Below are 15,113 nucleotides of genomic sequence, written 5' to 3' on the forward strand. Positions count from 1 at the left end.
GAGGGTGGTTTTCAGGGGCTTTCCCTTCCCCCGCGGTCTTTTTTGTTTTTCAGCCCCCCTCTCCCCCTTTTTTTTTTTTTTTTTTTTTTTTTTTTTTTTATCACATCTGTTACTGCGTATATATTTTTAAGAGCTCAGTTTCTAACCAGAACTGATAAACTGTCTGATGCTATCAGCATAACTGTCAACAATACTGACGTAAGAGCGTGTGATTATTTGTGCAACATGACTGACTTTGCCCTTCAGTATGCAATGCAGAAGGCCTTTATCTCTTTCTGCTGCATTCCATGTTTGTGTCTGCTTGGCACTGCCTGTGGCCTCGGGCTGTTTTTCATCTCCATAAAGCTCTTTTCTCTTCGTCTTTTCCCGTCATGCATGTTGATTGGCTAATTTTGCTGGAATGTTTGTATATCGGAACACACTAAAAGGGAAAGAGAAGGGATTTTCCCTCTTATCCTGTCTTTCCCCTGGACTACCCTCCACCACTTCCTCTTCTCCTCATTCTTGTGCCTCCCCACCCTAGCTCTCCCTCTCCACCTCAAGTCTTATCAAATGCAGGAGTCTTGCTTAGTCACTGAAGTCCTTTTACAGGCAACTATGGCCTGAATCTGTGTGGTTTGTTTTAAAAGGCCATAAAAGGCCTCAGATTGCAGAATTATTTGCTCTCTGAATCATTCAGGATAAATAATTTTGCGAGCAGTTTATGGCACAGTCATAAGCCACAAAGTGGGGAAGGAAGAAAAGAGTGTAAAAAGTAATGTAAGGAAAGATTATTTTTGGATAAAGAGAATATTTATGAAAGCTGGTATAGGACACTTTCTCCTAAATACATATTTGGTATTAGATTTTTTGGGGGGAAAGCAAACATCTCACTAATTTATTGCTTTTGTGGACATTACAGTAGGGCAATTTAATATTGTGGTGATGACTTGGTTCTCTACAATCTCTAAAGGTTGTGTGAAACTCAATTATGTATTAGAAAGATCAAACACTACACAGGCTTGCCAGCTACAAGCCTTCGTTTTCCACTTACAGCTCACAGAAACATGACAGTTAAGGTAATAATATTTCATAACACCAATAAAAAGAGAAACATTAACAGCACTGTGGGCTTAATGTATATTAATACTGGGTTAAAGGTTGCCATTTTCAAAAGACGCTTTTAGGCAACGTCTAAATACATAATGTATTGAATATGACTGTATTCTGCCTTAGATGATAAGGTATTTCCTAAGCTATATTCAACACATTCAAGCCATAGTGTATTCACTGGTGAAGATTCACTGACCTTGGCATGCTGCGTGCTTGAATCTGAAAGTGAAACTGATGGCTTGACCTATTTTCTGATTATATCAACTAAAATTTATCTGACCACTTGGAGACACTCGTGGATTATTGAAACTCTATTGCCAGAGGATCGATGTTAACATGGTAAAAAAGGGACATTTTATTTCTTAACAGTAGCTGTTATTTTTCTCCTGCAAATAATCTGCTCATGAAGTTATTTTCTTTAACAGGTGTGTGTTGGATACATCGCATACTGTTCGCAAAGTTATAATAATCAAAGAATTATTCTTGTAAGAAGTGTCTTTACACAATGCGGTGTAAGGATGAACTCCACATGCTGCAAGCTACAGTAAAAGTTTTATGAAAATGGCCTCACATCTTTGCTCATCTGTCAATATGAGTCAGACTTCAGAGAAGCAAGAGTAGAAGAGAGGAACATCACAATGACACAAAGGAGGAATTCCACAAATTGGCTCTTCCATAGCTCAAGGATTTTTTAAATAGTCTTTACTGGAACATACAGTCAGTGCACGCAAACACACACACACTAGTAATACAGCAAAAGCGAAACTTCGAACAACAGTTTGTTCCCGATTGCTTCATTTTTGTGAAACTTTGAATAGCAGCTGAAAATCCCACAATAAGACTTCCCTTTATGACACATTTGGAACTGATTGCTGCCTAATTTAAAACAGCAGGTGGTATGTTCCCTTCTTGGCTCCACCGGTCATTATGAGGTGATTCATGATGACCTCTCGGCACATCCTAGGTTGTTTTACAAGATGTCATTCAGCTGATTCTGAAAGCACACTTGGTCAAGTGAAACTCATGAAGTCATGAACAGGTTCCTCCTCACCACCTCATGAGTTATTATCAATTGGCTTCACAGTTGATTCATGCTATGCTGATGTATAGATCATTAGTAGAAATGTTGTAATTTTGAAATGACTAAGGCCTGTCGCTAAACCATTCAGCTGAGTTGCTTTTTTTTATTAAAAAAAAATGGGTGTGTTCGCCAAGTGTATTTGTCTATTTTCAGGAATAGGCAGCTGCAGCTCATGGTATCTTAATAGCAGTGACTGGACTTTGATGTCGCAATAATAAACCTAGTAGTTTTAGTTCCATAATAATTCAGGCTTTAGAGAGACTGCAAATATTAGACCAAAGTTACTTTATTCCTCTATAATTATACATTGTATTACTAGATTGAAACTAACTATGCCCGTCTGCTTGCTGAATACACAAAAAGACGGGGATTCCCCTTCCTGTAGTTCAGAAGGCTTTTTATCTCTCACCAATTGCTACCACTAACCAACTTTGTTACTGCTGTTCTCTGTGTGTTCGCTTATTAAAAATTTGTATACTGACACTTTATCATTATACACTATGGTATAATGCATTGTGGTGTCTCTTTTGTCTTTGTTAACTTGCACTTAGTTTTATAGCTGTCACTTACAATAACAGACATTAAGTATATAAACCATTCTGCGAGTGATCAAATGCTTTTTTGTGTGGCATGAAAAAAGGATTTTTTTTAATATAGATTTCAAATGTCAAAATTGATGTTTTACTCGGGCACTAATCCCAGACAGACAATTTTTTGGTAGTATTTGTTTCTGAGTAATTAGTTGTTGCATCTTTGTTTTTGTGAGCCATAGCATTTGTATTTAAAACAGCAAATGAAGGAAAGAAAGAAAAGTACTGCTCAGTCTGAAGCCAGAATGAAATATCATGAAAATGGCAAACATTTCTATTGTTCGCAACAGAACTAAAAAGTATTGGTATTTTGTGGGATAGCAAAATACCTTTTAATTCCATGCTCTTAAGTTCACTGGTTTATCTAAACTGAATGTTTTTCTCCTTCAGACTCCTCTTCATCTGGCAGTGATAACCAAGCAAGTGAACTTGGTGGACGTTTTGTTGAGAGCAGGGGCCGACCCCGCTGTCTTGGACCGTCACGGCCAAACGGCACTCCATCTCTGCTGTGAATATCAGCTGCTCGAATGCCTGTCTGTACTGCTGTCTTTCTCCTCATCCTCACCCTGCCTGGAGATCAGAAACTTTGAAGGTGAGCGGTGATGTGGACACCATATGCATGGAAGCTGTGTTGTATCACCACCTCTCTTAACGACATTCCCTAACTGGATGCTGTGACATGTGGTGTCCACTTCATGTAGTTTCTGAATCAACAAGTTTTGTGAATATTGATATTTTCTGTCATGTTCACTTACATGTGTTTAACATTGTGTTCAATAAGAATCATGATTTTCCAGGTAGGCAATCTTTCTGTTAAAAATATACATTAAATATAGGCTAAAATTAATAAAATGGCAAACATTTATGGGATCTGTTCTGTCTGCCAAGTCTTCACTTTTCCAACCGTTTGTTATTAATGTAATTAGTTGTGGCACATACCATTTTGAGATATGTTGATCAGGATTCTTTGAGCTTGATATGAATCAGAGTCCTCAAGGAATAGGTGTTTACCCATACCAGATCCCAGTTTATTATGTAAATAAAACAAATGCTATTTATATGCTTGACAGCTCAGCAGCTTTAAAGTATAGTAGCATAATTCACTAGATTTAATAAGTATAAGTGGTGAGTATTAGTCCACATGGGTGCAACCATTTTCCATTTAACTTATTAATGATGTTGTGCAGTGTTTGTTTTGTGTGACAGACTTTTATATTTTTACTGCTTATGTTTCTGAATTAACCTATATAACTACAATCGGCAATAAAATTGTGTCTTACCTTCTGGTGATGATATCTCTTAGCTGAACTCTAGGCTAACACTAACATGTTTCTAGTTTGTTTTTAAAATCGCATGATGTTGATAGAATAACTTTTGTTGAAGGTTGAAATTATTTGGGGAAAACCCAGATCAGCTAAGTCAACAAAATAACATGCCTACCTATAATATACTTTTTATATGCTGTGCACCCAAAACAGCTTTTGCTTTTATGCCGCCTGTTTAAACAGCAATTGCACAGCTCTTTGGGGATTTTGGTGGAGGTTAAAGCAAACAACGAAACTTTTGAGAGTTGATTTAGTCTGGCAATCCAATTCCAATGATTTAAAAATATATTTAAATTATTGATGATGATTATGAACAGGATCTAGGATTAAGGGATTTTGTGGGCTCGTGTGTGCGCTTGTTTTTAAAATTGTACAGAACTTTTTCAGTGCTTCTTTTTTCTGTTTCCACATTTTATAAATTAGTTGCTGCCATAAAAACCTTTTTGTAGCATCAATATTTTAAACATCTGAAAGGCTTTGTTTCTACTTTTGAATTAAATGTTAATTCAATCTGATTTTAGTAGCCTTTTTTTAACTATTTGTATGTAGTGGCGTTTTTTTTGTGTGTGTTTTTAAGTCTGGCTCCATTTCCACGGCTGCTTGGTGCTCTCAGTATACCTGCTCTGAGTGTACCTGAAAAAAACAAAAAACACCCCTTCAAATGTGCTTTACAGTTTGTGGGGGGCTGTAAAAAAGGTCATTTTATTTTCAGGTGGGGGGTGGGAGCTTTAAATTATGTAGGTGGGATGAGAACGTTTCCTTGCTCTGCGGTCTGTCAAGTCTTAATATTTGCACGGCACATAAGACATTGCTTGCGTGACAGTTACTACAAGTCTAGGTAAATGGTATCATTTTGACACTGACTGTGTACACACATCGTTACAATAGCACCATATCTGGCCACTTACATTCATTAAAGCAGTGTTTGTGACTTAAATTCATGTTGTGTTTATATATATATATATATATATATATATATACTTAATTGTACATTTTTTAAAGATGGAATAGTGAACCAAGTGTTTCAGCCTGAATTTGTACTTGTTTATGTCCTCAGGTCTGAGTCCTCTTCATTTGGCTGTGCTGCAAGGCCATCGAAATTTGGCAAAAATGCTGCTGGATGCAGGAGCAGACATCAATGCGATGGTCAGTCCCAGATCCACAAACTCTGTACTTTGGGTCAAACGGCATATAAAGGTCACCGTGTCAAGTATCTTTGTTCTTTGACTATCATGTTGATGGTCGATTTTTGTTCTTCTTATCAGGACATCAAGAGTGGCCAGAGTCCTCTCATGCATGCCGTGGAAAGCAATAATGCAGATATGGTGCACTTCCTCATTGAGGTAATTATGCTTTGTGGTGACTAAAAGAAGTGGGGGGGAAGGTTGGTGACACAGCTACAGTGTCTGAAGAAAGTACCAAGCCCCTTGACTCTTTTCAGATGTAGAGTTGTTACAACCACAAACTTCAATGTGTTTTACTGGAATTTTAGGTGATGGAACAAAATTTTGAAGGGAAATGTAAATGATTCACGGTTTTAAAATAAAACTCATTTGCGTTCAGCCCCCTGAATCGGTGCTTTGTTCCACCAGATTTCATTTAAAATTACAACTGAGTGATTTAGAAGCAAAGATTTTTACCCATTCTTGTTTGCAAAACAATCCAGGCTTGGTGAGATTGGTTTGAGAATGTTAGTCCAAAGTTTTCTTTTCAAGTCTTGTTTCAGATTGACAGGGCCTTTCTAACGCATAGATATGCTGCGTTCCGAACATTTCCCTAACAGCCCTGGCTGAATGTTCAGGATTGTTTTTCCACTGGAAGGTGAACCTCCACTCCTATCAAGATTTTCATAGTCTAGCAAGTTTTTTGCTATGCATTTACCGCTACCACTCTTCTCATCTGACTCTCTCTTCCCTGTCCCTACTGAAAAAAAAATCCCCACAGCATTATTCTACCACTGCCATATTTCCTAATTGAGATGGTGTGTTTAGATTTGCAATGCTAGTTTTCTGACATGCATTGTGCATGAAACCAGAAAGAAAAATTTAGACTTGTATGACTAAACCTTCTTAATGTTTGCACCGTCTCCTACCTGATTTGTGGTAAACTCAAACTTCTAGGACTTAGTTTCAGCAATGATATTCTCCTTGCCTCTCTTCCATAGAAGGCAGGTTTGTGGAGTAGTAATCTAGTTGCCTGTCAACAGTTCTTTCACCTGAGCTATGGATTCCTGCAGCTCTTACAGAGCAAAATAACATTATTATTTTTGCTTTGATGTGTTTATATTTCGACAATTACTTATTGTTGTTTTAAATTCTTCCACAACTGTATCCCTTCCTGGTTAGCTTCTTGGTCTTTATGATGTTGGTTGTTGACGTTTTCTGAGGCATTCACGTTATTACTGTATTTTTACTGAAATCAAATTATCCACAAGCGGACTCTGCTAGAAGTGAACTAATTATTGGAAAGGTCATTTGCGCTACATTTTATTGAGGAATATCAGACTAAAGGGCTATGGATGCAGTCCTCTAATACACTTACCATATTTATTTGTAGCAAAAAAAAATTAACTAGGAATTATTTCCTTTTTTTTTATCAAAATGATGTGCTAGGTTGTTTGTCAGCTTAAATCTGAATACACATTTAAGTTTGTGGTTGTTATGTAGCTTAATTTAGAAAAGGTTAAATGGATATAAATTAGTTTTGAAGCTTTTCTTTTTACCTTATAGGGTTTTTGCTCATTTCCTTCTGGCTTATAGATGCATATTTCTAAGAAATGGGGGAAATGTTGTGGGACTGCCTTCATTCTGAGTTTACCTGCTGAGCGGTGCATATGAGGAGTTTTCTTTCCTGTTTTGACCACATTTCTTTTGAAACTACTCTCTCTACTTTATCTTGTTATGATCAAACCAACCTGTAGCAGGGCATTTTTATGTTGAGCATCATCTAGCCTGGTTTTCTTTATGAATCACAGTCTGTTGTTTCTCTCTGGCAGAATGGCTGTGACGTCAACAGCCAGTCGTACAGCGGGAACACCGCCCTGCACATCGCCTGTGGCCGAGGTCAGGTGGATACCGTCCGGCTGCTGCTGAAGAGCGGAGCAGACAGCAGTCTCAAGAACTACCACAATGATACGCCAGTGATGGTGGCCAAGAATAAAAAAGTAAGAAAATAACTGTATTTTTTAAAACTCTGTTTTAAGGTGGTTCATTGCTGCTTTTAGGGAAATCTCATTTCATGAAAGCAGGAAAACCCCCGAGGGATCTTCAGTTGTGCGTTTGTTTGCACTTTAATGTCTCACTATAATTTCAAGATGGAAAATCCCATCTATTCACTAAAGTTACATCAGAACAAACACAAACAATTGCAAAACCAAGTTGACTCAGCTCAGGTTAAAACGGTGGAAATAGGCTAGAGCCAAAAATGGAAGAATGCATGCATTCCTCCCTCTAGAGGCCAAATCTAAATAGTGCAGTGTTTTCTCCAGTTGTATTGATCTGTTTTTCTAAGTACTTATTCCAGTGTGTTGCACAAAGACTATAATAAGTTTTAAAATCTTCTGCAGATAACAGATGTGTTGCGAGGAAGAGGCTCCAAGCAGATCAGAGTTCAAGAGCAGCCTTGTGTGTCGGTCTCACCGCATCAGAGTTGCTATATGGAAAATGGTGAGAACATTTAACAAAGACAGTTGTGCGCAGTCACTAAAAATTCCTCAGTTCCTCATTTATTCCTTTTTCAATTTTTTAGGATCCCCTTCTTCAAACCACAGTCGTGGATCTTCACCTCCAACAACGCCACACAGCTTCCTACCTAGTGCTTCCCAACCCCTCAAGACTTCGTCTGCACTATTCTAGCTCTGTGCAATATTTCCAGTGGATCTTTCAACTACCTCCACACAGATAATCATCAAACTCAGGGCATTCAGCAAAGGATTTGCCTCATATGAGGGAAAATCAGAAAATATCAGCATTAGACTCAACACTGGACCACATCCCAAATGTGGCCTTCTCTGAGCTTTTATTAACTTGCCAGATGAGGCATGTCAAATCATACAGCTGCTGTTTTTGGACACTTATCTTGTGAATATAAAAATAAAACTTCCGGGTAATGCTGACATAAAAAAATGAGGAGTTTCCTCTTTTCCAAGTCGGCATGAACAGAAATGGGAAACTGCATGTAAACAAGCTTGAATGTTGAAGTTGTTTTTTTTTTTTTTGAGTTACTTGTACATATTTGTAAATTACATGAAAGAATTGTTAATTAAATCGGAATTCCTGTCTTTTTATTTTTGATACACATCAGAGCATAAACTGAACATAATAGGAAATGAAAGAGGCTTTATAGGATGTACAGTGATACAAAGTATATTTGAAGATTCCAGTATTCCTTTTGTGAATGTTCCTTTCATTACAGACTGTATAAAGAAACGAATCCCTCCATATTTAAGCAAGCGAGATTGGAAAGGGTATCTTGTTTCAGTGTTAGTGTTTGTATGCCTGTATATATTTTCCTATCTTGTCAAAAGTTATTGACTGTTTTTTTTATAAAGTTTGTTGAACAGTTTCAATTGTGTTGTAACTTTTTTTTTTTTGAAGTCTCCCCCCCATTTGTTTAAACTCCATCAAGTTTAAACCATCGACATACACACGCATGCAGGAGTGACTGCATGATGGGACTACAATTTTACACCTATATGATCTGGACTTTATATAGATTAAATGCTACCACCATTCAACACAATAAAATACAACTATTCATGAAAAGCAAAATTGTTTTGTTGAATAAAAACTGTATGTTCATGTTTTTTAGCAACTAGGCTACTGAAATCAGACAAAAATGGGTACTGCAGCCACCAGCATCATCTGATGCTTCCAGAAACTTGATATTATACTAAATCATTTTGTACTTTAATATTTTTAAGGTCACTGAATAACTAGTTTTACACAAAAACTATTTTTATTTGCATTCAACTCCTTTATCATTTGCTAAGAACTGTACATGGTGTCTATCTTTGAGGAGAGCAAATGCACAGGACTTTCTAAATGGATTGCGTCCTCTCTCCCCAAGAAGATTACCTTCAGTTTTACAAGATTTAAACGGCTGACCTCTCTAAACTCTCAGCAATAGTCAGGTTAGATTTGAACAAAGCTGATGAACACAGACTGCCAGCTGTCTTCACAGCATGTTTGCAAAAGGATTAACTCATTCAGAAACTCTTCTTCTCTTAATTTTTGTAATCCTTTTTAAGGTCAGAGGCTAGACCAGGTTCTAGCAGTGCAATTAAACAAGACATTTTCCCATCCCCATTAGATTCATGAGTTTGCATTAATCTTATCCTAGTCACATTTTTCCCCCCTTTTGTATGAGAAAATACTTATGGTTGTGCCCATTTGGTACATTTAACAGTCTTTCATATTATGTTTACATTAGATGAAAATAATTATTTTGTACATTATCACTGTCATAAACAACAGTTTTTTTCTTTGTCACTGTACAGCCATGTTCCTTACAGCTGTAAATAACATGCCCAAGACTGAATATGTGTCAAAATATGCTTGTATCAAATGCTGTCTGGCAAAGAAACAAGCAGCAGCAAACATAACAGAGCAGTCATATGAAAAAAAGTTGTACAAAATAGTTAGTAGCAATATAAGGATGAACGTGACTCAGGAGGTAGGAATCTGTCCTGAAAATGGTGGATTGCCAGTTCAAAGGTCTGGTTTGCTCATCTCAGTCGTTGTGTCCTTAGACACTTCGCACGCCTTGTTTACTGATGGTGGTCAGAGGGTGGCACCAATTGTACGCCAACTTTGTAGTGTAAAGTAATTTGGAGTCCTCAGACTTGAGGGTTATATAGATGCAGATCATTAATGATATAAGCTTAGGTAAAGATTGATTCATCCTCTTCAATCAGAGGTGGTTCCTTAACCTCACCTTGCACAGGCATGTTGGAAAATGGAGTTCAGTCTCAGGGATGGTTGGGGAGAAGATTGGAACCAGAATCTTATCTTGGTTGTTCACTGTTAAGGTGACCCTAAATGCCCTGTTTTTCCAGTGAAGGACATGCTGCTTCATACCATCGAACTCCCTCCACCAGTAGTAGTGCAGTGAGGGGAAACCACATATTCACCTCTGCAACAAGCTTTTGAAAGGGTGCAAGATTTCTATTTAAAAACACATTTAAATGTTGTGCTAAATTTAGATAACCACCATGCACAAGTGCTGATTTATTCAATACATCAGAATTAGTCTCTATTTTGATTTTAAAAAATCTGCCATGAGGTTGTTGAATTGTATTTTATTTAAGCGGGACCCGCAATCCCTTGCTTTCTCTTGCTTTTATCCATGATTTTCTCACTTTGAAATAGTATTTTAAAAGAATGCTTACTCTATTTTACTCTTCTTACATGTACCTGTTTAAAATATTTTTCTCACATTTTGTTATTATCAGTCTCAAACGTCTGGTATAAAAATTAGGCACCAAATGCAGAAATTAAAAATTTAGCTTTACAAGCTATGCAATTTCACAAGTGTGCTAAGGAACTTAAACTAGGCGTACCCTTGGAATGTCATTCAGTGGGACTCTGAAATAATCCAACGTTCAACGAATGAACCTTACCATACGTCAGCAACACTGAGCCCGCCCAGTCTATCTCTCTTAGCCAATCGCGATTTAAATAAAATATCCACCAGCCAATCCAAAAGTCAAAAGCGGAAAATGGGTGGGCGCTTGTGAAGTACGGTTCACGGACGTTGTCGCGAACTTTACCGGTTTGCAACTATCCCCCCTGGACCCTGTTCGTCTTTGTGAGTAGCAGCATTATAATACTACATATGGGTGTTATAATTTGAGTGTGGCAGATAGTGTCTCTTTGCCAGCGCTAGTATTTTAACCAGCTTTGCTGGCCATTTGTAAAAGAAGACATCTCGTGGTTGCCTCCACATGGCTACCTAGCCAACTAGCTAACACCAACCATGTTACCTTACATTAGCCTTGGGAGATTAAATACCGTTTTCTGATAGTTTCCGCCATCTGTGTGTTAATCTTTATGTGTGCCCACTTTTAATAATGCCTCGTACTGTAATGTGACATCTGTTCTTTTTACACATCCGGATTTTTTTTGTAGAATTTGACCAGAGTGGGCCTTTGGTACAATTAGCCTGCCCTACTATTACAGCCAGTACAGTACAACAGGGTAGTGCTGCAGGCAGTGTAACGTGGGAATTGAATGGAAGTACAATTGTTGTTCAGAGCTTTTTTTGGAAGTATTAGCAACATTTTTCTGAGTTTCATATCTAAATAGTATATCTAATCTGAAGACACATTAGCAGAACTGTCATAGGACATTAAGATGATGTGTATAAGACATCTACCGAATTTTAAAACTTGAAATCCAGGGTAGTTTATCCCTCATTGTCGAAGTAAAAATTTTGAGACTTTTTTCATTTTTGACAGGAGCATTTAAAACAAATGGTCTTTTAGCTCGTTTAGCTAACTGATTTTAAAATGTCTTGTCATGCTCCTTATTGTAGTAGAATATGATTATCTCATATTTAAAGCAGTGACAAAGAATAATCTACCTTGAAACAAAAAAATGTTCTTACATTATTTAAATGAATCATTATCCTTCAATTGAAAGAAAAAAATATTTCCAATTCCTGATGAAATTCGTTATTTCTTTTACCAATAGGCACACTGAAGCAATATCTCTCAGGCTTTTTGATTAATAAGAAACAAACAAACAAAAAAAAACTTAAGGTAAATCATTTAAACAAAGCAGTCTGTAGCAAGCTCCAAATTTGACTGTAAAGGGAATGAAAAAAAAAAGGATAACAAATGTTGTTCATGGCATTTTAATTTTATTAGTGAGAGTTTTTGAAACTGCAACCTATTGTTGCAAAACGTAAACAGCAACTACAGATCCATAGCTCACTGACGGTGCTTATTAACGCTTGTGTATATTCATAGATATTTAAATCTGTCAGTTCTGTTTTCTGTGCTTAAATACCACTGATACAAGCATCATGTTTTAAAACATTGTTTATTCCTTGCCTGTCTCTCTTGCAGTTTGTTACAGTCTTAAACCATGGGCAGTGTGTTGGCTGCTGCCTCACCCAGTCCGACCCCAGCTGTAGCTGGTGGTCAAGGGGTCCCGGGTTTGGTCTCCGTACCGCCCGGCTTCACCATGCCCCCAGTGTCTTCCGTCCTTCCAGGGTCCGACTCTGACCAGCAGAAAGCGGATGCAGATTCATCACTCCAGAACCCTGGCACATATGAGGAGTGTCACAGGAAATGTAAAGGTAACAAGATCTAATGTCTTGACACGTACATTTAGTAGTTTAATAGAAGTATATTAGTTTGGTCTAATTTTATTTATAGTGGAAAAATATTTGTTTAAATAACCATTTCTGGTTGTTGTTGTTTTAGAGGTCTTTCCCATGCAGATGGAAGGGGTGAGGCTAGTAGTAAACAAGGGCTTAAGTAACCACTTCCAAGTCAGCCACACTATTACTCTCAGCACCCTGGGCGATTCTGGATATAGATTTGGTTCTACCTATGTTGGAAGTAAACAGACTGGACCAGCGGAGGTAATTAATTTTGTTCCCTGTTATATTTTATTACATAATTCTGTTTGATATGCTGTAGTTTTTTCATTTTTTTTTTTTAAATAACATTTGTACATTATTTTGCTCTAAGTCTTTTCCGGTCATAGTTGGTGACATGGACAACACTGGCAGTCTGAATGCGCAGGTCATCCACCAGCTCACAAGTGCTGTACGCTCCAAAATAGCAATGCAGGTGTGTAAGACGGTTCGAGATTTGCTTTTATTTTGTGCATAAATTCTCACCCTGTCAATTAGATTTATCAGTTGTGTTGTTTTTGTTTGCTGTTGTAGACTCAGCAGCACAAGTTTGTCAACTGGCAGTGTGACTTTGAGTATCGCGGTCCAGATTTCACCTCTGCGGTGACTCTTGGAAACCCGGATGTACTTGTTGGATCTGGTATGTATTTGTTAGGATCAGGAAGGAAGTCCTTCAGAATGCAATGTGTATGATTAAAAACATTTCGAAACTAATGTATTTGCTAATGTGTCAGTGCTGATGGTGAACTGCTGGCAACAACATTGCTAGAACATTTCAGACCAAAACAATTCTTACATTATTCTACCTTGCTACATGACAAAAGAATGGGAAAATCCCCTTACATGCGACTCCCAAACCATAATAAAATAACAGTTAACAAAGAACATCTTATTGTTTAGTTTTTTTCAGATTAAAAAAAAAAAACAAAAATGGACAAATGCGCTCTTCACAGCACTCAAACTAAAAAAATGAATGAACTGAAAAAGGTCAGGTATTCCCATGCAAATAAATATGTACATATACTGTACATTTAACTCATTCTACTATGATTTTATCCCAGGCATTGTGGTGGGCCACTATCTCCAGTCAATTACACCAGCACTGGTTCTAGGTGGAGAGCTGGTTTATCACAGGAGACCAGGGGAGGAGGGAACTGTAACATCTCTCTTAGGGAGGTATACAGGTAAAAATATTCTTTTTAATCTTTGCATAGCAGACCTGATATGTGTCTAAGTGTAAACACATCTATTGAACAACATTTTTGTTTTCGTTTTTTCCTCAGGCGACAATTTTGTTGCAACTTTAACTTTGGGCGGTGCTGGAGCTCATGCTACATACTATCACAAAGCCAATGACCAGGTACTGAATATTAGTAACACTTTCTGATCATATATTTGTGTGTACAGCTCTTTTGCTTTATTTGTATTTACATGCATACATTTAGCAAAAATATAAAGATTATTTTCTATAATAATTAAAATGTTACACAACAGGCTTCTGACACCAACAACTTCTTCTAAAGTCTGTCTCAAGTCAGTATTTAGGCTTTAGCAGCTTGCATCAGGTCAGAAACAAACTCAACTAAAATCTGACTTGGTGTGGAAAAAAATTTGATTTTATTTTTGAACCATATCGTCCAGCTCTATGTTTGCCACCAGAGGGAGCTCAAGTGCTAGTGGCACCCAGCAGCAAGTGGGACAAGCATTACAGATTCAGAACCTCGAATTGAGATGTTAAAAAGTGCTAGCATCTGTTTTTGCACCAAACAGGCCTTTGACTCTTGTGCTGAAATTTCATTCTAAAGCAGAATTGAGAAAAGAAAAGAAAATTTCCTTCAGATTGTCTGTGCATCATCTCTTGGTCGTAGTAGTAATGTGACTGTAATATATCCTTGTTACTTCACTGTGACACAGTTGCAGGTAGGAGTTGAATTTGAAGCCAGCACAAGGATGCAAGACACTACAACATCCTTCGGTTACCAGCTGGACGTTCCCAAAGCTAATTTGCTTTTTAAGGGTAAATATAAATGCAGTTCTCACCTCCTGTGACATTAATTGTAAAAGAAAGAAACAAGAAACATGTTTCCCATGTGTGCCTTCCTTCTTTGACTCCATAGGAACAGTTGACAGTAATTGGGTGGTTGGGGCAACCCTGGAAAAGAAACTAGTACCTCTTCCTCTTACCTTGGCTTTGGGGGCTTTCCTCAACCACCGCAAAAACAAGTTCCAGTGTGGCTTTGGGGTCACCATTGGCTAAAGGTGCACAGGCTGCCTGGAACCAGCTTACAGACCACGGCTTGGACTGGCACAGAGACACCCAGGAACCTGAACTATGTTTTAGGAATTGGATTCAAAGACTCTTTTACAACTGTGATTTCTGGGGCAGATGGAAAGGAAAAAATGAGAACTACCAAGGAGCCAGGACTGGCCAAGCCATGCCTACATACTGTAGCACAAATGTCTTTCCTGTGTGGTGTATTGGATATTCTGAGAGGCTAGAATGGTGTCTATCAGAGAGCTTCAGGCGATGCATGAGAACATGTGATGTGAAAATTTAAGTAAGTGGTACAGTAAGACATAATATATCATGTATGGATTGAAATAAATGTCATTTCCTTTTGTACAACTTGATGAGATTTTTCATTAAAAAACTGGACCTGG

At 37.7% G+C, this 15,113-nt stretch overlaps 2 protein-coding genes across 2 annotated transcripts in view; both read left to right on the plus strand.

Moving 5' to 3' along the window:
- bcl3 (BCL3 transcription coactivator) overlaps positions 1-8,655 on the plus strand; it is a 25,346-nt gene extending 16,691 nt beyond the window's left edge. Inside the window, exons 4-9 of the mRNA XM_015053379.1 lie at positions 3,154-3,355; positions 5,146-5,234; positions 5,354-5,431; positions 7,084-7,251; positions 7,654-7,753; positions 7,836-8,655. Of these exons, the coding sequence (XP_014908865.1) occupies positions 3,154-3,355; positions 5,146-5,234; positions 5,354-5,431; positions 7,084-7,251; positions 7,654-7,753; positions 7,836-7,942 (744 nt within the window). The 3' untranslated portion in view covers positions 7,943-8,655. The remainder of the gene's footprint in view (positions 1-3,153; positions 3,356-5,145; positions 5,235-5,353; positions 5,432-7,083; positions 7,252-7,653; positions 7,754-7,835) is intronic.
- A 2,139-nt stretch (positions 8,656-10,794) lies between these two features.
- tomm40 (translocase of outer mitochondrial membrane 40 homolog (yeast)) lies at positions 10,795-15,113 on the plus strand. The gene is made up of 9 exons (XM_015053457.1): positions 10,795-10,895; positions 12,157-12,389; positions 12,517-12,677; positions 12,787-12,888; positions 12,987-13,092; positions 13,514-13,636; positions 13,736-13,812; positions 14,367-14,469; positions 14,570-15,113. Exons 2-9 carry the CDS (start codon positions 12,176-12,178, stop codon positions 14,707-14,709), a joined length of 1,026 nt encoding a protein of 341 aa, XP_014908943.1. The 5' UTR covers positions 10,795-10,895; positions 12,157-12,175; the 3' UTR covers positions 14,710-15,113.

Source organism: Poecilia latipinna, unplaced genomic scaffold (genome assembly GCF_001443285.1).
Source record: "Poecilia latipinna isolate Pla-1442-1.1 unplaced genomic scaffold, P_latipinna-1.0 Scaffold54, whole genome shotgun sequence".
NCBI classification, from domain to species: Eukaryota; Metazoa; Chordata; class Actinopteri; order Cyprinodontiformes; family Poeciliidae; genus Poecilia; species Poecilia latipinna.

Bases quoted from the DNA above. Each gene is read 5' to 3' on its own strand.
- tomm40 (XM_015053457.1), top strand. From the start codon at position 12,176: ATGGGCAGTGTGTTGGCTGCTGCCTCACCCAGTCCGACCCCAGCTGTA. The intron at 13,093-13,513 runs GTATGTATTTGT...ATTTTATCCCAG, and splicing joins GGATGTACTTGTTGGATCTG to GCATTGTGGTGGGCCACTAT. The intron at 13,813-14,366 runs GTACTGAATATT...ACTGTGACACAG, and splicing joins ATCACAAAGCCAATGACCAG to TTGCAGGTAGGAGTTGAATT.